The sequence below is a fragment of the Cyprinodon tularosa genome, unplaced genomic scaffold, assembly GCF_016077235.1.
Source record: "Cyprinodon tularosa strain WSP-4 unplaced genomic scaffold, ASM1607723v1 ctg124, whole genome shotgun sequence".
Classification (NCBI taxonomy): Eukaryota; Metazoa; Chordata; class Actinopteri; order Cyprinodontiformes; family Cyprinodontidae; genus Cyprinodon; species Cyprinodon tularosa.
This window is the reverse complement of record NW_024038048.1, coordinates 3206083-3234060: the sequence shown is the minus strand read 5'-3', so window position 1 is coordinate 3234060 and position 27978 is coordinate 3206083. Positions and strand designations below refer to the sequence as shown.

General features: G+C 36.2%; 2 protein-coding genes across 4 annotated transcripts; one reads left to right on the top strand and one right to left on the bottom strand.

Annotated features, from left to right (window-relative positions):
• Positions 1 to 67: 67 nt before the first annotated feature.
• LOC119777495 (F-box only protein 47-like) lies at positions 68 to 13408 on the bottom strand. Of its 2 annotated transcripts, XM_038276394.1 has the most exons (11): positions 13353 to 13408; positions 12938 to 13135; positions 9139 to 9300; positions 8888 to 8964; positions 7939 to 8013; positions 7449 to 7557; positions 4179 to 4352; positions 3658 to 3807; positions 3342 to 3484; positions 2363 to 2522; positions 68 to 224 (listed from the first exon to the last, which is right to left on the bottom strand). In XM_038276394.1, exons 2-11 carry the CDS (start codon positions 13110 to 13112, stop codon positions 124 to 126), a joined length of 1326 nt encoding a protein of 441 aa, XP_038132322.1. In that variant the 5' UTR covers positions 13113 to 13135; positions 13353 to 13408; the 3' UTR covers positions 68 to 123. The 2 variants fall into 2 exon arrangements, with proteins under 2 accessions (XP_038132322.1, XP_038132320.1); XM_038276392.1 differs by lacking the exon at positions 13353 to 13408 and having other exon boundaries at positions 12938 to 13215.
• A 2193-nt stretch (positions 13409 to 15601) lies between these two features.
• Positions 15602 to 23235, top strand: LOC119777496 (claudin-14-like). Of its 2 annotated transcripts, none has more exons than XM_038276395.1 (4): positions 15602 to 15849; positions 18683 to 18976; positions 19187 to 19442; positions 22257 to 23235. In XM_038276395.1, the coding sequence occupies exons 3-4, from the start codon at positions 19209 to 19211 to the stop codon at positions 22767 to 22769; spliced, it is 747 nt and encodes a 248-aa protein (XP_038132323.1). In that variant the 5' UTR covers positions 15602 to 15849; positions 18683 to 18976; positions 19187 to 19208; the 3' UTR covers positions 22770 to 23235. The 2 variants fall into 2 exon arrangements, with proteins under 2 accessions (XP_038132323.1, XP_038132324.1); XM_038276396.1 differs by having other exon boundaries at positions 15602 to 15862.
• Positions 23236 to 27978: the final 4743 nt, after the last annotated feature.

The window sequence follows — 27978 nt, the reverse complement described above, 5'->3', positions numbered from 1 at the left end:
TTTGGATTGGTTTGTTTGAAGGCATTTTCTTTGTATAACTACTGCAAAAGGTGCATTGGCGTCTTTCACTGGACAACCCTCCATTATTCATAGTTGTTTTTATTTGTTGCCCTCTGTGCAGCTTTATTTGAGAAACTTGTGCAGCAGTTTAGTGTGGAAGCTAGCGCTGGCGCTCAGGAGGATGTATAAGGTCTGGAAAGTCTCTCTGTCTTCAAAGTTGTTCCCTGGAGACAGAAAATGGCATTTAAAATGCTTAAGAACCTCTTACAGCCTTCTCTTAGGGGAACAATTACTGCTCCCACAAACATATGCAAAACTCAGATAACTGTGTAAAACAGAAGACATCTAAAAAAAAAATAATAATTATGATCGAATAAGTCAATTAAAATATTTTTTTTTGTGTAAAGTAGTTAGAAAACCACATTCATGATTAGGTTCTTTTTTATTTCATATTTACTAGTAAATTTAGACCAAAAATCTCTCCTGCTTTCTGATAATTCTTTCTTATCAGCTTTCTCTGCTGGAAAACAGCGGACTTATTCACATGAATAAATTCATTTCAATGCGGCTGTCCAATTATACCATTGGGAATTAGCATAAGTGAAGCAGAAAAGAATGGCTTGTTCCAGTCAGAGACAAATGAAGCTCTTCTGCAAGAACGACTCCACCTAGGCTGAACAGGTTTTTGCTAAGATAATGAAAAATAGGAGGTGGAGGTAAATGTCAGCTGTCTGAGCTGTTGCACACAAAAATAATAAAAGAAGTTTCTCTATAGTCGCATCCACAAAATATTTTCTTAACTTAAAAAAAAAAAAACCTTTAGCAAATATTGCTTCCATTTCTGAAGGTATATCCTACATCTAGAGCATTATATTAATTTGAAAGTGTTGGTTGACGATGACGTTTTTACAGTGTCCTGTCTGGCAATGTGGCAATAAGAATAATTGTCTTGATGCCAAAAAGACCCCAACAGATTTTACTTTCATAAGTGTAGCAGTATGGCAATTGCCATATTGCTCCACTTGTTTCATGCATATAAATTGCTTTATTATAATTATGCAGGGAGTTTTACAGATTATATGGACACTGCAATGTAAATAGAGCAGAAAAACATGACGATGACGTTTTTGACGATGTCGTTTTTTCATGACAATAACCAGATCTAACGAGCTAACTAACGAGATGACGAGTCATGGGTGTGAGGTTTTGTTGACGGGACGAGACTATAATAGAATAAAAAAGTTAGCAGGTAGACGTTTAAAATGCATATTTGAGCTGTAAGCAGTGTCAGCCGTGCTGCTGCGTCCTGTTCACTCTTGCCGCCCACCTGGCGTGCAGCGGTGCACATTCTGCACGACCACAGATGGACCATGGCAGCAGAGGCAGGGGTGAAAGTAATCTGAAATGGTCCGGTGCTGCGCGCTCGACTCTGACTAACTCTGCTCTTCCAGCTGTGCTTGTGCAGATTTGCGCGTTTGCCCGTGCTTTGCTCCAGGTTTGCATTTTACACTCCACACTGATTGTTCACTCTCAGCGGTATGGCTCTTCCTGTCCTCACTGCTTAATAAACTAAATGTGGCTGATCATCCTCTGCAAAACGTAAGAAATCCCTTTGTCTAACAGGATTTTATTTCTTCTAGCTCACAAGAGGTAAAGCTAAACCTTTCATTTCTACCAAAAGAAATCCCTAAATTATATCCAAAGCAAATATTTTATTGCATACCGTTTGTTTTTGGATAAATAGCCAGATGAAAAGGTATATAGATCTTTGAATATTTCTCTTTCTTGGTTCTTGTTTCTATCTATTTAAATATAATGTAAATGTTTCCTCGTATTGTTATTAAAAAATTTTCTGTTTAATTTGAATATTTCAACATATTAGCACAGATATTCTTGAAATGTAGGTCCTGATTGGCATGGCATTACAAGGCCATTATGTAGGTTCTCTGTGTCATTGTTTATATTAGACCCCTTTGAATTTAAATCTACTTTGACCCCTGAGCAGCTTAACCAAGGGGCAACTTGAAGAAATAAAGCCAAAATTGCCAAAGTAGAAAGATTAATGTTTTTGTTCTTTGCTGTTTTTGAAGCAATACAGATTTTATTGATCTTTGTGTAATGTGTAATTCATAGTAGATCAGGAAGTGTTTGCTTTTTAATGGAAACCTTGAATGTCTAAAACTATTCCTTTATTGTACATATTGTTAGCTTGTCTGTCTGCCATATTAACCAATAAGATGACAAAAACTATCACATATCCTAATGACTAAAACTAACAATAGTTTTCGTCCTGAAGAAAACTTAGACTAAATCGAAGATGGCTGTCAAAAACAACAGTGATTTGAAAACCACTTTTAATCACCTTCTGCAGAAAACTCAAAGAACTCTCTGGTGACCTCTGAGAACATGTTCTCCAGGTGCTTGATGAAGTTGAACTTTTCAGGTGCTGTGCTGAACACACTGCAGATCTGTTGAACCAGCTTCACCACCCAGCTCATGCTATAGCCGTCCTTCTCGCAAACCTGGACAAGGACAAGTGTATACAAAGCAGAAGGTAGAGCGATTTAACAGTTCTTACAACAGAAATGTAGCCATAGGAATTCATTATTTAATAACAAATAAACTAAACATTGAAATAACACACTAAGAAGTTAGGAGGGATTTTTTTTTCCGGTAGCATTTGTCTGTTGGTTATCAAGATAGAATCATTTATTTGAATTTCTTAGATTGTGAGCAACAGGGCAGCTTTTTTCTAAGTATGACGGACGTCTCCTGTAGGGCGGCAGAATTACAGAAAAAGTAACAACTGACATTTAACTAACCAAATGGCCCTGCCACACTTGATGATTTAGCCAGCGTATGCCGAAGTCCCAGAATAGTCTAAAACGCTGGTATACGCTGAATGTCAGGAGGAGTGAAGGTTTTTAAGGACCCAAATGCAGAGATGAGCTTCCAGATTTAATGTTTCCACAGGTGACTGAGGCAAAAATCAAAACACTGAAAACCAAAATCTAGGAGATATCAGGGGGAAACACACCTGAAGAGCCAGAACACGATGAGGCAACAAAACAACAACAAACCAGCACTGAGAGAAGGCTGTGTTGCTCTTTAAAGCCTAGCACTCTGATGAGACTGATGCTACAAAATAATAGATCCAGGTCGTTTTTATATCAGCTTTTCTCATAGTTCTCACAATAAAGAGATTTTAACAAGGTGACCCGAATAAAGTAGATTATGCTGAGTGCAAATTCAGATTTTCATTCTCGTCTAAAGGATAAGAATGTCTAAAAAAGACATGTAGGTTACCAAAGTTTAGCCGAAAGTGACACAATGGTTCTCACCAGTATGATATGAATGATGATTCTGGAGATCTCTCTGAGTCGTCCACTGAGGGCCTTACTGGCCAGAAAAGTGTAGCAGAGGTTATTGCCGCACAGTACCAGAAGGCGGGCCACATTCTCCACATACCACGGCTGAGGAATGACTGGAGGCGGAAGAAATCAGAGCTCACATTATTTCATTTTTAGCAGCTAATCCTTAATTCATTTGGACGACGAGCAAAAAAAGATTTAGTTTCACATGCTCGATATAAACTATTTTCATCTCCTCTGTATGCCCAAAACACAGAAAAATGTTATCAAGCCAGGAGTAAAATACCAATTAGCTCATCCAAGACTGATATCATTGAGTTGGTGCTCCAGCCTTTGACTTGCAGAGCACCAAAGAGCATCAGGATCCCTTTAGCCAGATCCAAAAAGAAGGCGTGAGGTAGCCCCCTCTCCACCAGATCCTGCCAGCCGAGAAAACCTGCACAGAGGAGTCACTTTTCAGTCAGTAAACCCAGTTTCTTTTTTTATGTGAATTATTGTATCACTGCTACGTTTTTTTAGGAATTTTTTCTACTATCTGTGCGTTACATTGGAAAATATTTAGCTATGGTAACTTAACCAATTTACAGTATTTTAAAAACATCAGAAAATAAACAGGACTTTTTTGTCACAAAGTATTTTGGGTATGTTTAAAACCTTATTTTATTTATTATATATATTTTAAACTACTAAATCTCTTGTATGAGGTACATTGCAGCATTTTTGCCAAAAAAACAGCCTGATGTGACCTAGAAGTGTCAGCGCCCGCTGAAGGTTTTTAAGCATCTTTTTTTTTCAAAGCGACCTCACCGTCATGCAGCACAGGTCCATAAAGGATGAGCAGTAGGTGGGCCTGTCTGACCATGGGCCAAGGCTTCAGCAGCTGAACTAACCAGAACTGTCCATCTGGCTGGTTCTGGCAGGGGTCCAACAAAACTTTACGGCAAAAAAAACGAAGTTGGTACTCCTGGTACGGCATCAGCCCTGAGAAGAAACAGATTTACTATTTTTTTTTAGGAAACCTATTGCCCTTTTCACTTTTTACCAAATGAACACCACTTAATTCAATGTATGCCATCGTTATTTTGAGATAGATTATGACAAAACTTTTACATAAATATTAAGTGTAAGGTGAAATATTTTACAATTAAGTGGCGATGAGCGGTTTCCCTATGCCTGCTCAATAAGCCACTCCCCACAGCCTCATACTGTCCCAGTGATCTGTCACCATGACGATGGTCTGTTCAAAATGATGTGCAGATGGAGGTTTCCTAACACTGAGGTCTTTAACAGGGGGTCCACTGAGGTACTGCATGGGGGTCACGAAAGTTTTGGTTGATTCAACTTTTTTTTATATATACCTCCCTGCAATTTTTTCTACTAATTGAAATGTCTTTAAATACACATTAACATGAATTCAACACACTGTAGTAAACAGATAAATGGAGGCAGAAGATGTCTTTTCAGTCATCAATGGGCACCGTTTCATTCACAACACCTGTCCCATCAACCAGGAATCAGAATCAGAAATACTTTAATATTCCCAGGGAGAAATTACTTTCGTTACATTACTCCATCTGTAATAGAGTGACTATAGAATCAGTTTGATAGAACACAATTCCATACAATATATATAATTAGGGGGTCCCCGTTCTATCTCGCCTTCAGTTTGGGGGTCCTTGGCCTGGAAAACATTGAAGACCCCTGCCCTAACATTTCAATCTTCCCAGATTGAAGACTGCTGCCTTCCACAATGGTCCTGTAAAACCATTAACAGGACTTCCTCTGGTTTTCTTTAAATAACAGTCTTCTCTTTAGCACTTTTCCACACAGGCCAGACTTGTGGATCACACAACTAGTAGTTGTCCTGTCAACAGATTTGTCCGTCAAAGCTGTGGATCTCTTTAGCTGCTCCACAGTTACCCTGGGCCTCCTCTGATTAATGCTCCCCTTCCAAAGCCTGTCAGTTTAGGTGGCCATGTTATGATAGGTTTGCAGTCGGGCTATACTCTCTCAATTTCCAAATGATGGATTACGCCAGGCTCTGTGAGAAGTTTACAGCCTGAAATAAAGTTTTATAAGGTAACTTTGCTTTAATCCTCATCTCTGACCAGTTTGCATTATTACTTAGTCTTTATGATGCTGTTTGATCTCCAATTTTTCAGCAATAAACCTCTGGGTCCTTCACATCAGAGCTGGATCTATACTGCAAGGCACCAACTAGATGATTTCTGATAGAAAAAAACTGACTGGATTTAAGGAGCATCGGATTAAAAGGGACAGAATTTTTATGTTTGTTTTTTTACTTTCACTTTACAATTAAATCACCCTTTGAATCATCATTTATTTTAAATCAAAGTAAACAAATTCAAGTTTATGGTTGGGCTGCTCAGTAGCACAGTGGGTAGTGCTGCCTTGAAGCAAGAAGGTTCCGGGTTCGACTCCCAGCCCGGGATCTTTCTGCATGGAATTTGCATGTTCTCCCTCAGCATGCGTGGGTTCTCTCCAGGTACTCCGACTTCCTCCCACAGTCCAAAAAAACGTGACTGTTAGGTTAATTGGCTTCTCTAAATTCTCTTTGTCCTGTTTGTCTCTGTGTTGCCCTGCAATGGACTGGCGACCTGTCCAGGGTGGACCCCGCCTCTTGCCTGGAGATAGGCACCAGCACCCCTGGCGACCCCACATGGGATTAAGCGTGTCAGAAAATGAATGGATGGATGGATGGAAGTTTATGGTTTTGAATGTATAAAAGTTCAAAGTGAGCAGTTTTAGAAGTACTGTACTTATTGATGAGTCACAGTTGAAACCTGCTGTTAAGTTATCATTTAGTCCTATTAGTTGGAGGAGTGTTTTAGTGGTTTGCCCATCGATTGGCACCTGATCATAATCAGATAATTTTTGGAAAAAAAACTATGAGATCAATGATCGCCGAATCTCAGTGCTGATCACAAAAACCGATCACCTTTATCCCTTAGTTTGCAGCTTGCAGAGGCCCCATGTGCAGCACATCACCACATTTTCTTCATACTAAGACAGCTTAAGGCAGCAAATACTAAACACTGTTATGTGAAACTTTTGTGACGTAAGCTGCATCTTGTGATGGAAAAATACCCCGGAGTTTAACCACGTCAAAATGCGTCAACACAATAAAAATGAAGGAAAATACGCACTTGACAGATTATGACGAGTTATCAAGGCTCACTGGCAGAAAAAAAGACAAATGGATCAGACAGCAGGTAAAGAAGCGCACATTTGTCTGCACTTGACTTAACGAGCATGATGGTCCAAAACAAAATAACCTGAAAAATTATTGAATTCATCAGATGACCATCGGTGGAACACTTTGTTTCCACCAACTGCTTTCATTAACTACTTTTACAACGACACAAATAATCGGTTTGAAGGCCTGATCAGATAATACTGAAACTAATCTCATTCAGTCCCATTCTGCATTTGCATCCATGTACAGATTTTTGGAGTAAAATCATCTCTTCTGCGCTTGTGTGAAAAAGCAGCGTGAGGTTTTTCCAGGGTAACCTACTGACCCAAAAATAAAAACAGGAAGCCTTTACAGGAGTTTCGAGTTAATTACCTGGATAGAGTGGAACAACACAGGTTTTTAGTACCTTTTCCAGTATTCTAACTTTCTCTGACAGCAAATTTTAGTTTTTATTATCTTTAAGACATTATAATTAAAAAAGACAAGAAACAAAGGCTTATCTTACTCTATGTGTAACAATTCTATGATTATATACAAGGCACAAGTCATACCACTGGAAAAAAAAACTATAAATAAGTCAAAACTTCTTAAAATAAGTGTATTTACCCTTAATTTTAGTTGGTAAGTAAGATGATTTGCCAATGGGATGTGTATTTTTACTCTTAAAATGAGATAATTAGATAATATGCACTTGAAATAAGCCAATGCAATTGTTTTTTTCTTATTTTAAATGTAAATTATCTTGTTCCACTGGCAAAATTTCTCACTTTCCTCCTTAGTTCAAGAAAAAAATCATTATATTTAAGAAAAAGGGACTTATTTAGTTTTTTGTTTTTTTTTGCAGAGTAAGGTACACAAACCTGGCTTTAAGGTAAGCAATGCTTCAGTCTTTAACAAGAAGTTTGTTTGGTTGCACAAAAAGTTGAACACCCTGTGGCATTCCAGCTCATCCCATCCAGCGATCAGGGTCTGTGAAGCAAACAGTATGAAAACATAATGATCATGTCGCTCCAACAAGACAGGTTTATTTGTACACAACATTTCCGTAACAGGATTCAAAGTGCTTTACATGCATAAACAAATGGGTTTTTCATCTTGATTTTAAAAACAAAAAATCTGGATTTCAGCATTTTTGCAGTGAAGCATAAACGCTGAAGGCTGTTTAATTCCAGCATGAAGGTGCATGATACAGCATAAACATGATGTGAAATCCTTACCTTTGGGCAACACATGCCACTATACACTAGCATATCACTTTAGCAAAATGTAAAGCAGGATGTAAAAATATTTTTCAAAGACATGAATATTTTTGCTATTGTTTTTTTTTTAGTGCTCATATGAGTCTCTCACCTGAAGGAATACACCATAACGGGAGTAACCATTGCAGGCTGGTGCAGTGCAGTGCCCCAACATGAAGCAGGGGATCTAGAACACAGCAATAGGAGCATTTTAGGAGTTTTAATTAAAAGCTTTATTGGAAAGCTTTGTTATTACTCAGCAGAAAGTCTTAAACTATTTTTGCTATTGTCAGATTTATCTATATCTTTCTTATACTGAAAATACAGAATCAGAAAGCTTTTTTTTTTTCCATTTCACATAAGAGCTCTGAAGGGCTACCTCTGAGATGATGCCCACTGCTGAATACACCCAAAAAGACATAAACTGCAAAATCTGATCTGATAAGAGGTGAAAAAAGAAATTGAAAAACTGTATCTTCCCTCACTTTGAGTGGATAAATAAAATCTGCCAAAGTAATGTCTTTTTGTCCTTAAAATAAAAATAATTAGATATTATTCACTTGGATTTAGATAGTAGAGTTGTTTTTTTTCATTCTGATTTTAAACATAAATCATCTTATTATATTGGTAAATTACCTTACCTGCTCAAATCAAGGGAATATAAACTGAATTCAAATACATTTTCAGTTATATTTCCCATTTTGCAGTGTTTAAAAGCTTAAAAATAAAGTATAACTACCGTTAAGAAAAAAGAAAAAAAGAAAAAAAAAAAAAACATAGTTTACCGTTGCAAGAGAAGCAAGGCCAGAGCAGTAAGCTGCCACCGTACTGTAAGTATGGCGTTCTTTTTGTGCTACATACTGCTTTTGTACCAAGCAACCTCCGTTATCCCCCAGCATTGCATTAAATTGCATTATAGCTTAAGTGTTATGCTTATCTACAGGATATATTGATTGATTATTGCAGTTTTTTTATTCATTTTTTACACCTTTGCTTGTAGTTGTAGGCATTGGCTGTACTAACATTCAACTATATGTCCTCTCACCTCTTTTTTTTCCTACCTGTGAAAACTTGCTAAATATGAACTTTAACCTGTCCTTTGTGGGTAGCAACATGGTACACCTCTTGAACAACAAACCTGGAATATGAAACACACAGGCACAGCAGGCCATTTAAAATGACCCCCTGCTAATAACTTTCGAACAAGTAAACAATGCAGTACAAAAATGCTAAGAAAGATTGTTTTTTTTTTTTTTTTAAGATATATAAAGAACGAAGAGGGACAAGTTTAAATGAGAATTGAGAAAATTACCCATCTGCCTGTAATGTTCCAGGGTGGATCTTTGTTCAAGACATGTGGGGTCGTGAAAGCTTTGGATGAGGTTTTTCTTCCTCCAGGCCTGGGAGGAGACGTAGTCCACAATGTAGCTGGTGATTTCTTTGGAAACCATGCTGAACACGCTGATATCTACCACTGAACAGAACACAAATATTTCATAAGTCTGTCAAAAGGTAATTTCACTAATAAAAGAGGTACATTTTACTGGAAAATTTAGGCAATAATTTAAGAATTTCAAACTATATGTTAAACACTACTGTGACACCATTCTGGATAATAGTTTTCTATAGCATTACATACAAGTCAAAGACAATAAAGTTGAACAATATGGCCTACAAACCAAGTCTCCAGTTTTTTGCAACCAAAGCTAATGAATCAATTTTTTTCTCCCTCAAGTTTTATTATAAAAATTGCAAAAGGATGAACATTACTTTTAAAAACTAGCTTTTATTCTAAACATTCCCATTTGGGAGGGCACCTCAATTCAAAGGGCAACGAAACAGTTATTCAGATTAATTGATAATTGAAATAATCGTCATTTAATTTAGTAATCGATTAATCGTTAACTGTAGTTTAGAGACTAAACCGTGCCTTTAGCTGACAGGGAAACCCGCTTTGAGCAGTAATTACTGTATACAAAGATTGTAAAAAAAAATATATGTAAACATTTTTTATTTAATATATAAATTGTTTTCATGTCAATATGCTCTATCCAGCACTACTCAAGTGGAAAAGTTTTAGTTTCACCTTGTTTAATTTCACAAAAAGCCTTTTGCTATCCGATTATTAATCGTTTAATCAAACAACTAATCAACAGATTAATTGTGAATCGCTAAAATAAACGTTAGTGTCAGCCCTATTTCACAGCAATCAATGAAAATGTAACATAGCTGATATTCCAACTATTAAATCTTCATAAAAAGTTTGATTCCACAGCAGTTTTGAGTTCTAATAAAGCTGAGTATAAAAAATTGAAGAAGTTGGTCTTTAGTGTCTGTTTGTTGCAGAAATTATGAAACACAATAATTAAGGAGTGTGGTTAACACTTCTTAAAAAAGGAGATCAATTTCAACCCTTTCATTAGGAAAAGCAGAAAAAAGCAGGGTTATAAATATAAAGTTTAGTATCCAAATGCAATCTACGAAAGCCTCTAACTCAGCAGTGAACTTTCCATATTTTATTTTAGTTTTTTTTTCCTTAAAGACATTTCATGCCAGCGCTGCATGTCCCGAGCCCGTAACATCATCAATGACCCTTCACACCACGAACATGGACTGTCCTCCCTTATACCCTCTGACTTCAAAGCATCTGATGCAGGTCAAGCAGATTCCAGAACAGTGTCTTCCCCACTGCCATTAGACTGCTAAATGTTATGTAAAATGGGCTATTAAAAAAGAAAAACCTGAATGCTGGAACTGTAACTATACAGTCATATGTTACCACCACTTTTTTTTCATCACAATGTTTTCATCACAGCTGCTTACCTTTGTCAAGGCTGTACTTTCAAATGAAATAGTCTAGAGAGCTTTTGTTTACACTTGTTTGTACAAAATGACAAAATAAAATCTGTCTAAGTCTAATTTTCAATCAGCCTGTATTTGTTTGCATTTCATCTTCAGCAATTAAACAAGCAAAAATATTCAATAATATTAATGTTTTTTTTTTTATACTAGAAATCTTAGGATCAAAGTAAAGCACCTGGTGTTCTTATCTTCCTCTTGACAATACCTCATGGATTATCTATGAAGTGTAGTTCTGGGCAGTTTGCTGGCCAGCCAAGCACAGTAATGAGATATTGGTACTTTGGGCAATGTGGGCAGGTGCCAAGTCCTGCTTCAAAATTAGATCAACATCTTCATGAAGCTTGTCAGCAAAGTGGAGCATGAGGTTCTCTAACTTACTTGATGACTTTGTTAAATTTCAACTTGATAAAACCTTGTGGACCGAGAGCAGCTGATGACATGGCCTCCCAAAGGACTGCTGACTTTCAAAAAAGCTACCATGGACCTTAACCGTTTATAGGGAAAGTTACTGGTTTTGATCACTTGCATACCCCTTACTAATGGAGTCCCCCCATCCCTCATTAGGACAAGATCTATATCCAGCCATTCAGCAAAGATACTGCTACATGGCTGTACATCTTATTTTGGCATTTGATCAATTAGATGAGCCCTTGAATTATATATTACCTACTGTAGACTTAGTTGGGAAAAAAAGTTAAGAAAAAAAGGTAAAAAGCTAACTGAAAAGATAAAAAGTTAATAAGCCTAGATAACAACTATATTTAGGTCTATAAACTAAAATATGTGCCAGTATCAGCATTGATGCCTCAAAGGTTACATTGGACCAAAAAAAAAAAATGTGTTTCTTTCACTCTCAGTGTGATTGTGATGAGGGTTAAAGTAACAGTTCTGACTTTTTTCTCAGAATTCTGAGAAAAAAGTCAGAATTCTGAGAAATAAAGGTCAGAATTCTGAGATTAAAGTTAGAATTCTGACAAAAAGTCAGAATTCTGAGATTGAAGTCAGAATTCTGAGAAAAAAAAGTCAGAATTCTGAGAAATAAAGGTCAGAATTCTGAGATTAAAGTTAGAATTCTGACAAAAAGTCAGAATTCTGAGATTGAAGTCAGAATTCTGAGAAAAAAAAGTCAGAATTCTGAGATTAAAGTCAGAATTCTGAGATTAATGTTAGAGTTCTAAGAAAAACAGTCAGAATTCTGATGAAAACAGAATTCTGAGAGAAAAAATTAGAATTCTGAGATTTAAGTCAGAATTCTGAGGTTAAAGTCAGAATTCTGAGATTAAAGTCAGAATTCTCAGATTAATGTTAGAGTTCTAAGAAAAACAGTCAGAATTCTGATGAAAACAGAATTCTGAGAAAAAAAATTAGAATTCTGAGATTTAAGTCAGAATTCTGAGGTTAAAGTCAGAATTCTTTTTTTGAGATTAAACTCAACATGACATTTCAACTTTAATCTCAAAATGTGGAGTTTAATGTTAAAGTCGACATGTCGAGTTTAATCTCGTCATGGCAAAAATATTTTTTCTCTTCATGTGTGGCCCCTATACTCCGTCGTAGAATTCTGAGATTTAAGTCAGAATTCTGAGAAAAAAGTCTGGATTCTGAGAGTAAAGTCAGAATTCTGACTTTTTTCACATATTAAACTGAAATAATATTTTAAAATCAGTTACCTTTTTTATATTTTTTCAGTGGCCCTAATCCTCTTCCATAGTTTTTCATGAATTTCTTAAAAAAGCACTTTTGTTATTTTTCTTAATATATTCAGGCAAGTTGCCGTTTCTTGTTATTACATTGACATACATATTTTCCATCAAAATATCCATATTTTTTTATCGTTATAAAAGTCATAAGGTCTTGTCCTGGATTCCAATAACACTATTGGCTTGAAATTTGGATTTTCAAGCCAATAGTGTTATTTTCAAAGTATTTCACTGAGTGCCATAGGGCATCAGCACAATCAGCTAAGACCCTCCTGACCCACATCTGCATTAATTATATACCATTAATTGATCTCTTTTAATAATCTTATATTAGTGAATGAATCAAATTCCTGCCATATAACACATTTGTGATCATGTAGCAACTTAAGTTAAATGCACCTGTAGGCTATGGCTGTGTTTTCAAAGAATGTGCTCTTAAGTTTTACATTATTAGATAAACATTTATTTATTTTAACGCCTTAATACATTTAATCACGCACTGAATAAATGTTAGGTATTACTATCATGGGTTTAGAGTGTTATACCCACTGCTTAATTGATCCAGAATCATGTGGAGCACCTCAGCGGGCAGGCCGGTGAAGCAGCCCGCGGTGGAGGCCGGATGGCTGCGGGTTACCGGCCGATGCTGCTGCGCTGTCATCAAACGACGGGACTTGCGGGTACATGAATACCTGTTGTCGCTGCTTGTGTTTCTCACCATCATTATCCCCGATTATATAACTGCGTCTGAATAATTTAATGACATTAAAGCTAACGAGTTTGAATAACTTTAAAAAGTTAGCTACGCAGCATCGGGAGTTCCACCGTTAAAATAAGCTAGCAACATTAACTAAACTAAACTCTACATGAAACATTAGAGGTTATTCGCTTTAAGGGTTAATAACGCCACATGGTGAGACTCGTAGGTATAGGGAAACACGGTTAACATTCAGAATAATATCACCTGTTTTATAGAAATAGCCGGTAATGAAGTCAGGAGAGCTAAAGCTGCTATCTGGTTTTACATCCCAGGCGCCATGGCGCGAAAATGACTGACTATCATGTTAGCCGCTACTAACACAAGTTAATACCTTATGAATTATGAAGGTCTACATTTTTAAAAATATTCTGATTTAGTAAACGTTTTGGCATGAAAGCTAATCTATACCGAAGCCTATTTTTGCCACCTGAAAAATAGAATCAAATTTTAAATCATGATTGAAAACAATATTTCAAAACTTGTTTATTTGTAGTAGGCTATGGAAGCCCGTTTCTGCCACATGAAAGTGAAAAAAGTCAAAAAGAAAATCATAATTATGAGATTCAATGTCATAATTTCAAAGTGACAATTAGGAGATACAAAGTCAGAATAATGAGAAACAAAGTCATCATTTCAACTTTCAAAGATAGAATTATAAGAAACAAAGTCATAATTATGAGATACTAACTCTGACTTTCAGTAATAATTATGAGATAATTCTGTGATATAAGTCCTAATTCTGACTTTCAGTCAGGATTATGAGAAACAAAGTCATAATTTCAACATTGAAAGTCAGAATTTCAACTTTCAAAGTCATAATTATGAGAAACAAAATCAAAATTTCGACTTTCAAAGTCAGAATTATGAGAAACAAAGTCATATTTTCGACTTTCAGTCAAAATCATTTGCTTAAATATGCTCCTGAAGTACTGAGTACCTATTGTGATAAAAACTGATTTTATGTTTTATAAAATTAAACAAAATATAAAATTATATACAAATTCTGGTCTTTCAAAGAATTGGATAAAGATAAATAAGCATGCAGTACATATATTAATCATATAATAACAAATGTAGGTGGATTAAATACGTTTCAAGTACATTTTTTGAGTTACAAAATCAATAATTGCAGTATATAGAATTGGTTAAATCATAGTAAACTTTTTAATGTATTCTCACTAGACATCCAAATTACATGACATACTCAGCAAATGGGAAAAAAAAACATTTAATCAATAAGCATTGTGTTAAAAAAAGAAGAAAGTGTGTCTCTCAGTTGTGCATATTTGTTTAAAACAAGCTTGTTTTTATTCAGTGAATCACTTACTAATCAAGTAAAAGTAGTGATACTTTTTCATATTTATACTGAAATAAAAGAAGAAAGTAGAATGCTATAAAATTACTCCCAATAGCAATTTTTTTCCCAAAACGTACTGAAGTAAATTTAACTAGTTACTAGCCACCTCTGTTTAATAGTTTCAAAGTCATAATTGTGAGCTAATAAGGTTATATTTGTGGTTTCTGAAGTCTTATGAAATTGATTGTTTGGATTAAAAATTATAATGTTCGAAAAGGGTATTATGGGATTCTGTCATTAAAATCATATCTATGTCCAAAGTCCAAATGATGCATTTCCAACCCATGTCTTTTGAAATTCAGTGTAAATCATCAAATTGAAATGAATATGACTTACGATTCAATAGTTGTTATAACCTCAATCAAAGTTTTGAATTTTAATAACTGAGTCAGAATGAGCAGTTATAGACAGGGGCCACCAGGGGCCAGTGCCCCTGTAGAACTGAACTGTTTGTGGCCCCTGTTATGATCCCTGTACTGAAGACGATATTAAAATATATTCTAATGATGATATGTGCTGGAGCAGACATACATACAAAGTAAAAAAAATATTCCTGATTTATTTAACAACTAATTACTTCAGTTACTTTTTTTTCCCATTGGAAAGGTGTTTTATTTTAGGTAACGTAGAATTTACATTTTCAAGCCAAAAATAAAACATTTTTCATTGGAACAACATCAAATCTTAATAAAAATGACCCTCTTAATGTATTTGAAAAGAAACTGTTTCTTTGTTTACTTTTTGTCTTATGCATTTCTGTGCCGCCTTAAAAACAATAGGCTTGGGATTGTACATTCCTCACAATGTCCTAATTTATACAATAATACAGTGATATAATTAAACAGTAGGTTGACCTATAAAGATTAATTACCTTACCTTTTTACAATGTTCGACTGACTAAAAATATGACCTTAATGTCTTGATGACTTTATAATTTATTTGGTAGATGCATTGTTGATCAGGGGTCTTTAGTACAGAATGAAGTGGAACTTTTCAGAGCCCTGCAGCCATTTAAACCTTCATCACAGCAGTGTTGCAGTTAGCCTCAAGTGCAGTGAGAAGCAGACCCACTATGCTCAGCCACTAATCACAGGATTATTCTGTTTAACTAAGACTATTAAGTGTTCCACATTCAAATGGCGTCTCCCACAGGCAGACCTTGGAGAGGATGATCCCTCCACCGCAGGGATCACACAGAAAGACGAATACTCCATGAGGGACCCGAGGCAATTGCTGGGAAAATGCTCTTGTACAGCAACAGGATTTCACGGTGGTGTACACTTGGGACACAGGCGAAGAAAGAAGGACGATCAGCGGAAAGAAGTTGGACCTTAAAGGATTGAGGTGAAACCGCCAGGTTCATTGATCTCATCTTACTCGCTTTACAATGCATTTAATCAGATGGAACTGCTGCCCCGTGCTCTGTTCCCCTGTGCTGACTGTGTTGATTTTTACTTGATAAATGCCACTTCCTGTCAGCTAAACATTATTCTTTCAATCATGTTTTTGTTGCATTTTATATAGTAGTTAAATGCACTGCCAAGTTTTTGAGGTAAAAATCAAACAAGTGAAGACAGCATGTACTCTGTCTGACTCTGACCAGCAACAATTGTCTGCCTCCAGCTCAACATTTCACATCAGCGCTGTTTATCTGCTCGATGTATCTGACATTGATGGAAACGATGTCGCTGATCAAGCTGATTATATCTAAAACTGGCCTGTCTCATCGCTTACAGTCCATGGATATGTTGTTAGGTTAGGTTTTCCTATCCAAGGGTCACATAGTAATCTGTAGCCTTATAAATACCACATAAAGGGAGGTTTCCATAAAAAAAAAAAGAAGATTAAAGCTAAACATGCCTTTCAAACATCTTGATAACCTTGAAACTTGTCTTTTCAAATCCCCACAAACTTCAATGCATTTAATCAGGGTTCCATTGCATAGGAAAACATATGGCGGCCACATTTAAATTTGTTAAACATGGCACAAAAAATCTAAATCTCTAATCAGAAAAAAAGTCTGTATTATACAATTTCAGATTTAAATCTGTGTCATTTGATCTTTGAAAAATAGCTCTAGCTGTGTCATTTTAATGGGTTGGTATGGCACTAGAATATCTGTCAGTTTTAGGTCTTTACTTTAAAAAGCTGGCTTCATACCAAAAATATTCCTGAAAACAAGGGCTGGACATTTAATTGCATTTACAATAGAATTGCAATTTTAACAAAACACATTTTTAAAATTAAATTGGCAGTGATACGCTTAAAGCGGGTTTTCCACAACACAAAAAGGCAGACAGAGTATCAGCTACATTCACATTCATGCATGCAAATAGAAGTAAGCATTTTCTTCACACAAAGTTACAGTGAATTCCTGCAACAATGAATTCTGGACAAGCAAGCTTTCAAGGTCACGAAGAAACTGAAACCCTGAAGTGAAAACAAATCAACAAGTTTGTGGTTGATGCAAAGGAACATCGTATTTAAATCTGAGTCGTGATATTGGTTGAAAATAATCGCAATTTTGAATTTTTTGGCAAAATCGTTTATCTTTACTTAAAGGTATAGTGGAGGATTTTCACAAATTTTTCAAAAGACCTGCCCTCTCCAAAAAAAGTGCACATGCACAACCCTGTACCTGCTTCCAAGAAGGAATGCCAAATAAACACGTGCAAGAGCGTGCATGAGCCCATTTCTCCTTGTGCACACTCTGTTTAAAAGTCTCTGTTTGCATCACTCATACAAGCTTACTTCCCAAAAGATTTGTAATTTTCCCGCTATGTCAGACTCACCACCGGTCAGTGAAAATGGTGACGAGCACGTAGGAAATCCTTACGTAAACATATCACCAGAATGATTGACAATTAGGAGGACCACTTATTTTGATGATCCACATGGAAAAAAAACATCCTCCACTATACCTTTAACACCATTCTAGGTCTGTATTTTAAGTGATGCCTCAGTACTGGAGATTGAATCTCTGCCCAAGTTTCAAGACTTTTTCTTCTTTCATGACTGGCCAATGTCTATCTCCATCCATCTTTCTATAAAACCTGTTTAGCTTCCTTATTCATGCAAAATAGAGCACAATGCTGCCACCATAATTTTTCACCATGACTATCATGTATTCAGGGTGATATGCAGGGTCAGAATTCTACAACATTGATTGTTTTTTTTATCAACCTTCAAGATTATTTGTTGAACCCATGTTACCTCAGAAAGCTAAAAACACACAGAGATTACCTTTGTTTTTTAGTTGGGTGAGTGATTTAAGGGTAAAAGAAGGCTAAATATAAAACCAAGCCAGACTTTTTAAAAATGTATTTGTGCAAATCTATGATTTTCCCTTCGTTTCTCATTTATAAATGTTTTGTTTTTTGTGATGGCCTTTCCAAGTACATCAAATTGAAGTTTGTGGTTGGACTGCAAGAGGTTAAAATAGCACCAACAGTCTTGCAAATGTGGATGTGGCTTCAGCAGGCAAAACTCACAATTTAAAAGTAAGACAATATGCTTGACACAGCTTTGCTTTTGTTCCTCATGATTTCCTTCCATGCCCTCGGTGTAGTTAATCATTAAGTAGGGACAATAGGGCTTGTGTCACTGAGATTTTATAAGATCCAAGCAGTGCCAGTTCTAACACAGACAGAATAACCAGGCTTTACAAAGAGCCTTTGTTCTGTGAGGAAGTCAGGACAATGAGTTTTGTTCTGGCTTCCTCTGTGTTGTATTTGGGGAAAAAGGAGCTTTCTATCAATATTACTGAAATAATTGACACATTTTTATAATATTTAGTTGTAAACATAAGAGGAAACAAACGTAAATCATTAGGTGCACTCTGGTAATTTTAGGGAAGTCATTTTCACTTGTCGCCTGCAGCAAGTTGGAATATTTTTAATTCTTGGTTTGTAAATGTATAACTGAGGTTTACTGCAGATGAGATTCAGCATAGACATTGGAAATAAGCCAAACTGACCCAATATGAAAGCAACTGCTCTCCTTATTATCCTACAGTAGTTCTGGATCCAGCAGTTAGAGCCTGTCTGAAGATCATTCACCCCGTCGCCTTCCAACATCCTGCAGAGCACTGAAATCTTTTTACTGTCTTAAATCTGTGCTTGCAGCTCAAGTTGTCTCTGTAAATGTTTAATTTCAACTTTCTCCTCTATTTCATGAGGTGTGGCGAAGAGCTTAACAAATAGACTGCTGCGGTTTGGCCCCTCCAGAGGAGAGAGTGTTTACCTGGTGAAGCTGAACGCTGCTCTCATTAGTCACACATGCAGCCGCCTGCCACTCACCAGAGACCCATGCCGGAGCGCTGAAAGTTTCCACAGCTATTTCTACCCACATTCTGGAGAGACACTTGAGGAATGGCTCAGGCTCCGTGACTGGATGTAAACTCGGAAGAATATGCTGCTGCTCCGGGGACGATAAGAGGAGTAATCCTGACCATATTTCCACCTGGGGAACAGTATGTAATCTTGTATTGAGTGCATCTTCATTTTTGCTGGACAATATTTTTTCCATCATGTATTCTAGCTGTTTTTCTCATCTTAAATCAATGTGTGTAAAAAAAAATCCCTCTATGAGATAACGAAATCAAGATCATAATCCAAACAATAGCATAAATCTCCTCCTACTGATTGATTTCAACGTCTAATATTGTATTTTTCATTTCCAGCTTCTATTCCAGCAAACCAATCATGGCCAGCATGGCGGTTCAGCTCCTGGGATTCTTCTTAGGACTGTTGGGTTTTACAGGAACCATAGTCGCAACCCTGCTCCCCCACTGGCGCAGCACAGCCTACACAGGTTCAAACATCATCACAGTCACTGCCTACATGAAAGGCCTGTGGATGGAGTGCGTCTGGCACAGCACGGGTATTTACCAGTGTGAGCTGTACAGATCTCTGCTGGCTCTGCCCCATGACCTGCAGGTACTGAATGTTTATCCATTACCTGATGTTATGTTAGGAAGCGCGCTGCACTATTTGTAAATTATATACAACAGACAGCCAGTTTTGACCAACACTATGCAAAAAGACTCACAGACACTTTGTCCCCTTTGTCTGACATAAAATCAGGCCAAGTTTTTTTCATGTTGAGGCCGATTGGGATTACTTTAATTGGTTCTCCATGCTAAAGGCAAGAACATGGCAGAGAATTTCTTCTCAGATAGATAGATAGATAGATAGATAGATAGATAGATAGATAGATAGATAGATAGATAGATAGATAGATAGATAGATAGATAGATAGATAGATAGATAGATAGATAGATAGATAGATAGATAGATAGATAGATAGATAGATAGATAGATAGATAGATAGATAGATAGATAGATAGATAGATAGATAGATAGATAGATAGATAGATAGATGCATTTTCAGCTTCTCATAGATTTATAAGACACATTCAAATAAAGAAAGACAACAAAAACACAACAAATATAACAAAGAAGTTATGATGTTCTTTTCAAACAAACATAAACATCATGGAAGTGACCTCTTGAAGTGGGTGGGCTCTGTGTCCCAGAGAGGAAAGTGTTTTGGTGAAAAATGCAGAGATTAAATCCAGAACAAAAGAAAAAAACCCTTGTGAAGATGGTGCCTGAAGCTGGTAAAGGAGTCATTACCCACAATGAGAAGATTACTGTGTTGACAAGGATTGCAAATTAAATCTGAGAAAAGAAAAAAAATGTTAGCCCACAAAGAAAATGAAAAACTGGCTCATTGTATGCAAGGAAAATCACATAATTTAATTTGTTTGACCATAATGAACATTGATACATGTGTAGGGAAACAGGGGAAGTATGCACACTAGTTGACATCCTCACAATCTTGAAGCAGGTTTGAAACATCAAGTTTTTTGGATATCATTACAAACAGATGATTTCATAAGAAAATAAGCTTTCATGGAAGCATATTGGAGCAAGATATAAGACTGAAGAAAGCTTAGCTCTCCTCTGAAAGGTTCCTGTTAAATACATTCTTAAAAAGGTAAGCAAAAAAGCAAAGTTTAATTTTTACTCTTTAGCACTGTTTTGTTAAGTTAAAATTTGCCAAACTTTATCTTATGCCTTTTCATTAGTATTCAAGAGTTCATTTATACCCATTTCTGCAGTAGCAAACTCTCTAGAGGCAAGATGACCTTTGCCCCCAGGCACTTCAGGTTCCACCGTTGACAGAACTTTTTTTAAATTTGAAATCTTTCTGTCTTCACACGACAGCCTGAAATTACCCAATTCTGTTTTTTTTGCTCTCATGCAACCTGTATCTGATATTTTCATGGCAGTCTGCACAACACAGATCCATTTTTTTCCAATGAGACCCAGACCATTCGGCTATTTGGTCCTGAATCCGATACGAATCTAATCTTTTCATATGTGACCTGTGTCTGAACGGTGAGGTCGCATTCATCCGACCTGAACGTCATTGATACTTAATAAAGGTCACTATTCTGTGTCTTGCTGTGCAGATTAGAGAAGAAAAACATCAACCATGATGGACAATAATGTGCAGTGTTTTTTTTTTTTACCATCTTGAAAAGATTGCATTTTTAAGTTTGGCAAAAATCACTAGATGTGCTCCAGCACTACCATCTATGAGCAAACACTAATTACTTTACAGATTATATGCATTATTATACTTTTCTCTCAAAGATGGACGATGTAAACTTGTGATTTGGTGCTCACCCTTTAGGGCCCAGCGACCCAGAATGCAATGCAGGGAAGCCATGTTTTCAAAACTCTTGATACGTGGATAGAACACCCATAAATTTGTCACAAAATGGCTAAATGACAGAAATAACAATGTTTTCCCGACCGTCACAAAGCTTTGACCTTTGCCCCATATCAGCATTTTTTATAAAGACCTGTAAAATTTGCTAACGTGTAAGACAGCCAATGAACCTGTGTCAGGTATATAGGATTTTTGGAAGAATGGGCAAAAGTTATGAAGACAATTCAAATGATGACACAAGTCACACAGTTTAAAAGGCAAATCTACCAGGGAAGTCATTACTGTATGTTCATTTGTATATGATGATTGTAAATATGCTTAACTTGAAATGTTTGGGTCAAGTTTGCTTAATGGATGTGTTGCTGAATAAGTGTGAAATCAGTGATTTCTTAATGTTGGACTTTTTCACCTCTGGATAAATGGGCTATTTTTTTTTTTTTTTTTTTCAGTGTGATCTGATATTTACAACTTGAACATCACATAAACACCAGAATTTCCCAATTGTGGGACAATAAAGGGATTTTCTATTTTATTCTATTCTAAACATACAAACATTCTGGATGAGTTTAAGATGTTTCCCAAGTATCACATATAGCTAGGTTACTGGCAGACTTTATATTAAATTCAAACATGAAGGAAATAAAGAAGACTAAAAGCCTGCAGGATGAGGCTTTTACATGTCTATTGTTTGGATGAATTAGTCCCTAGATTTGCTTTTATCCAGCTAAACTGACTGAAAACCATATGAAGCATCTGGTTTTAGGTGTTGTTGCTTTGTTTAGGTATTGCTGCAGGCTCTTCACTGAACAACTCATTTGTTGTCTTTGCTCATTGATTCCTTCCCTTCCAATCAAAGCAACAGAAAACTGTTGTTTTACATTTATAGGATCAAATAAATTCCTCCCATGAAGATTTTTTGCAGTTATTTAGGAAGATGCTGTATTCCAGTGTTAAATCTGAGTCTATGTTTTATTATATTTATTCATGTGAATTGCTCTCCTATCTTGTAGGCTGCCCGGGCTCTTATGGTGCTGTCCTGCATCTCCTCATTCCTGGCATCTGTGTTTGCTGTGATGGGGATGAAATGCACCCACTTTGCTCAACGTTCAGTGGTCAAATCACCCCTGCTGCTAAGCGGAGGGGTCGGCTTCCTCTGCGCCGGCCTCCTCTGCCTGATCACAGTTGCCTGGACCACCAACGATGTGATCCTGGATTTTTACAATCCCTTCTATGCCAGTGGGATGAAGTATGAGATCGGCTTGGCTGTGTATCTTGGCTACACTTCGTCCTTCCTCAGTCTGATCGGTGGGTCTGTGCTTTGCTGGAGCAGTGGCACTGGCAGAGAGAGATCGCAGGGTCCCCTCCATGTGCACATGAGTCAACCTTCATCCCCTCCACCTCCCTTTAACAACACATACCTCCCTGCTCCACTGTACAGGCCACATGAGGCCCTGAAGGATAATCGTGCACCTTCACTTTGCTCTCTTTCCAGCAGTGGCTATAGGCTTAATAACTATGTCTGAAAACATGACTAAAAAAGAATCTATAATATATATAACCACGTTTTACCAAAATCAAATATTTGCATACGAAGAATACATCATCTTTGATGTTAAAGACTTTTTATCCACTACAAAAACAAAGCAGAACCCAGAACTACAGTCTGCAGGACAGGAATACCAGGTTCTGTTGTGATGCCTCTGATTGTCCAGGAGGTGGCAGCATGCTACATAAAAACAATAACGGACTCTACAGCAGTGAATAAATAATTCTGTCACTTTCTTCTTGTGTTTTTAATGTTTAAATTTAGCAGAGATGAAACAAAATATGATACATGCTTATAATATTTGTTTCTTTAAATGAAAAAAGATTTATTTATTTATACTGAGATTTTATGGAACTAGTATTTAAATCAGCAATAAATGAAAATTGCATCTTGAGACATATGGAGAGTTGTTTCATTCAAAATGAAATAAATAAATACATAGTGACATCGTTGTTTTTTTGTGTGTGCAGTAAATCCAGTTAATCTCACATAATTTTAATAGCATGTAATTAAATCCAGTTTATCCACGGCCATAAAGACACAACGTGGCACTTTAAAAAACAACAACATGCAGACAGATTTCAAGTTCTAGTAATCAACATCATTTAAGAATATAGTTTGTTTAGTTCAAATATTTTTATGATTGCAATGAAAATATGATTTTTATTAATTTATTGTGAGGATCTTCTATTCCACATGTTCTTCTTTAAACCAGCTACTGATTTCTGAAAAAAAAACTTGTAATATCTGTGATGTTTAGACAAACCACTGGGTGGCAACAAAGATCTTTTAAAGGGAATCTGAATCAGTTTAACCACAATCAGCCTTATTTTTTCACACCCACCTAAACTACAGACCTGCAAGATCCTCTTTGGACCTTTATCAAAGACTTCAGCCCCAACAAATAAAGAACCAAACATTTTCTTTAAAACATAGATAAATAACTAAAGCAGGCACTGCATCAATGGTTCTTCAATTATTACAAGGCTTAATTGAATTGAATTAACACACTGAATCTCAAACATTAGGCCTAGTATTTTGGGTGAAAACTTATTTAATTTTTTTTTTATTATTGAATTTTCTAAAATATCAAAATCCCATAGAAAGAAAAAGAGTCCATTCTCGTTTTTTCAAATACTTTTTCATGTTTTAGTTTTAAACCTAATGAAATAAAAAGTTATTTTGTAGATATTTAGCAAAAAAGTCCAGTTATCTCCTTTCAAAAGTTTACGCAACATGAACAAGTTTTATTTGCCAAACTGGGGTGAAAAATGGCTCATTAGACTGTAAAGGTTTTAGGTTTTATTAGCAGTTGTAATTCAATGTTTTGAGGGTTTGTTTTTGTTTGTTTGTTCATGATTAGGTTTGTGGACACTAAATGATCATCTATTTATGACTCCTCCCTTCCTGTCTACATATCCACTAGTAAAACAGCGGACATATTTCTGAACCCTCCAATTAGAGGTGGCCTCTCTCTGACAGGCTGTCAGACACTAAGATGGGAAATTACAGATTCAAGAAAGTCCCTTTCAATTTATTTCCACTTGTCAGATAAGTCTAGCTTAAATTTTAGAGAGAAAAGCAACATTTTGGAAAAATAAACACCCATCCAAAGACTTTTTTTTTACTCATGACATATGGTTGTTTGGGAAACTATTTGTTATGATGAGGACTAAAGCTGTAAATCAGGATCTGATGAAACTAAAATTCTACAAATAAATTAAAGTGTAAACTAATAATAATAATCCAAACCCATACATTACTGCATTAATTTTTTTCATATATCCCTGTTTTATAAACTGGGGTCAAACTAGGGAAAACTGATGTGGAAAACAGTCTTTAAATGGCTCCCAATATGCTGAATATTCTCAGCTATGTTGTTTTACTTTATCTGCTCTCGTTTCCATAAAATAAAAAAGACACTGTCCAAATATTTTAGAGTCATTATCTCCCAAATGAAATAAATCAAACAAGTTAAATCTACATCCATAATTTTTTCCCCAGCTTTTTATTGTCATTACACTGTCACAAGTACAGAGCAACAAAATGAGCTCTCTGCATTTAACCCATCCCATTTGGGAGCAGTGGGCTGCCATTGTGCAGCGCCCAGGGAGCAGTGTGGGGTTAAGGGTCTTTGCTCAGGGACCCAGAATGGCAGTCTGTGGGAGTGGGGCTCAAACTCAGAACCTCAGGATTCCAAGCTTTATGCCCTAACCACTAGGATGCCACTCCCGCCACATAAATTGATTATTATCTGTTACTTTACTATTAAATGGGAAATACAAGTCTCTTTCTATTCATTTTATGATAAAATACTGCAATCACTTAGGTTTCTAATGACTAATAAATCTCTCCATTCTAAATTCCCATTCTAACCATATTTTCTTCCTTCATCCTTCTTTACCCAACACTGAAATTTAACCCCATCCTTTTCACTCCAGGGAACGAAAGTATGGGGGGAAAAAGGATTTGTGCACAAAGTTATTTAGCCAGTCCTCCCATTTTACTGTAGATAGGTTACCCGGATCCCGTGTTCACTAAAAACAGGTTACCAGTCCACAACAAGCTGATGGTAGTATGATAGAGCAGGTGTCTATCTCAGATCCAGACTGTAATATTATATGTTTACACATTTGAACCCTGTTTCTTAATGAGGACATCTCATAACAAGAAACTATCCTCTAAGAGCCACGGACTATAGGTCTGGGAGTCTACCACCTAAACAATAAGGCACACATTGGGCAAGTGAACACAGAGGTAATGTGAACATTTCGCAGAAACTTCTCCTTCAATTAATTGTTCACTTTTATGGGAAAGTAAGTTGAAAATTAGTTATTTAGAACCAACATGTTGTTTAAAGAAAATTAACTTTTAGGAAATCAGCTATAATGATGTCTAAATATAAGTAGAACTACTTCAAGACCAGAGATTTAGAAAAAAGAAAAGTTAGAATCAGGCCCCACATCCAGCGTTGAAAGATTTCATTTAAAAGCAAAGTTAGGAGGAGTGTTGAATATTTAAGTCGATTAGATTGCGGTAGGCTTTTGAATCATCTCAGAATTCAGCTGAAGTGACCCATTATTTTACCTGGACTTTAGCCATTTTGATTTTTAAACTTTTTGATTCCCTGCCATTTTACAAAAACTACTGAGAATCTCTAAGGTAATAAGATTTAGGTGATATTGTCGAGCACTAGGAAGCAGAATATATATTTTAAAGTCATTCGAGAATTTCTAAGGCGGTGGGAGAAAAAATAAAGAACATGCAGCACATCGGTGGGTACAGACTAAGGCATGATAACATCAAGCTTCCTTTCAAAAAATAAAGGAAAGCTTATGACAAATGTCTGGTTCATGACAGCTTCTAAAGTAAAGTTTCTTTGTTTTACGTATTTGGTACAAAGAAATTCATGGAAGCTTAAAAATATTTTGCAAACAGCACATGATGGATTTTCCTGGTATTCAAAAAAATGGAAAGGACTTTGTATAAATTTACAATTCAAGTTATTCTGTCTAAAAGGCAGTGCAAATCTCAACATGTTTTTAGAAAACTATTAAGATTAGTTACATCTAAACAAACTGATAGCATAATAATTAACATGCTTCATTTAATCTTTAACAGCAGCTTATTTCAATTAGTTTGACAATAAACGGATAGTCTGCACTCTAATATAAAAGCTACATCGGAAAAGTTTTTTGTCTCATAGGCAGTTAATAAACATGTCAAATCTTTAGCAAAATGCAATAACGAGTGTCCCTTTGGGATAATAATTATTTCAAAGAAGACTGGATTTATTTGAAATGTGTTTTTTAGTTACAGTTACAGCACCTGCACCCCTTGATTTGGATTTGGCCTATCCTAACATCCTGTTTCTATCCCTTAGGGGTTATACATCTTCACTTGGGACATGCAAATCTTAAAATGAGTGTTTTGACTTGTGATTTAGAATCAAAGCTGAACATGGGAAGTGTATGCCTTCATTTGAAGCAAAAATTCAGTTTTTTTGCATGGTGCTAATTTACAGCACAGCATTTAAAGATCCTTTCCACACAAAAAAGCAATTCCAGTCCAGTCAACAGAGTTAGGCAGCTTGCCCTTTGCATGCCTTGCCTGTCTGTTTCTTAGGTTGGGGGTTGCATTTCTTAATACCTGACATAGAACTTTGATGTCATGACTTGACACTTATTGATGGCTTGAGGCTGTATGAACTTGAACTGGGGTTGATGTGGAAATTGCACTTTTTGACATTCAATGTGTATATTTTGACTTGGGTCAAAGCATTTAACTTAGACTTCGACAACTTTTATTGTCATTTTGTATACAGAGTATACAAAACAAATTTTCATTTAGTACAGCTTTGCAGACAGTAAATGGACATTTCCATTCCATAAAGAGCAGCATTGATCAAATGTAAATAGTGTGGGAGAAAAAAATATGGTGCAAAAAACGGATTGTTATGGAAGCTCAGAGCATTTATATATGGTGCAAAGATGCAGCATTTTGGTTTTGTGTTATCAGTGTGATGCACAGTTTGTAATATGATTTAGAGATTTCTCAATGGTTCAGATGTCTGATGGTGGTTGGGAAGAAGCTGTTTTGGAATCTGCTGGACCTGCATTGAATGCTGTGAAGCCTCATCCCATAGCACCCTTTGATAATGTTATGGGCTTCGGACAATCTACTTGACTTAAGATTTTGGCATCAATAATTCCCTGTGGTTTTCTCAAAAAGATTTTTCTAGTCAGTGTTGCTGCTTAAAAATTAACACCCCGGTTCTAGACAGCAGCCCAAGTGCCCCTGCAGAACTGGCCCCATTATGGCCCCTTTACTGAAGACATAACACCAACTAAAACCATCACAAATTGGTCCCTTGAAACATGATCATTTTTGTTTACCTTCACTGTCTTAGTTTCATGGTGACTCAAAAATTAAGGTGTTGCACTTTTGGCTTTAGCAACTCCAGATCAGGGTTCTGCAACCTGCAGCTCCAGAGCCACAAGTAACTCTATGGTTCATTAATTGTATTGAATGATAAGCTATTGCCCCGTTTTTTTATTTTTATTTTTTTATTTATTCATTGTTGATGTTTCTTTTTTTATTCTTTTGCTCTGTGCCCCAATTTAAAAGCAGTGCTCCCCGTGGTAAATCTGGTCTGGAACCGCCCCTGTTCAATGTAATAACCAGTG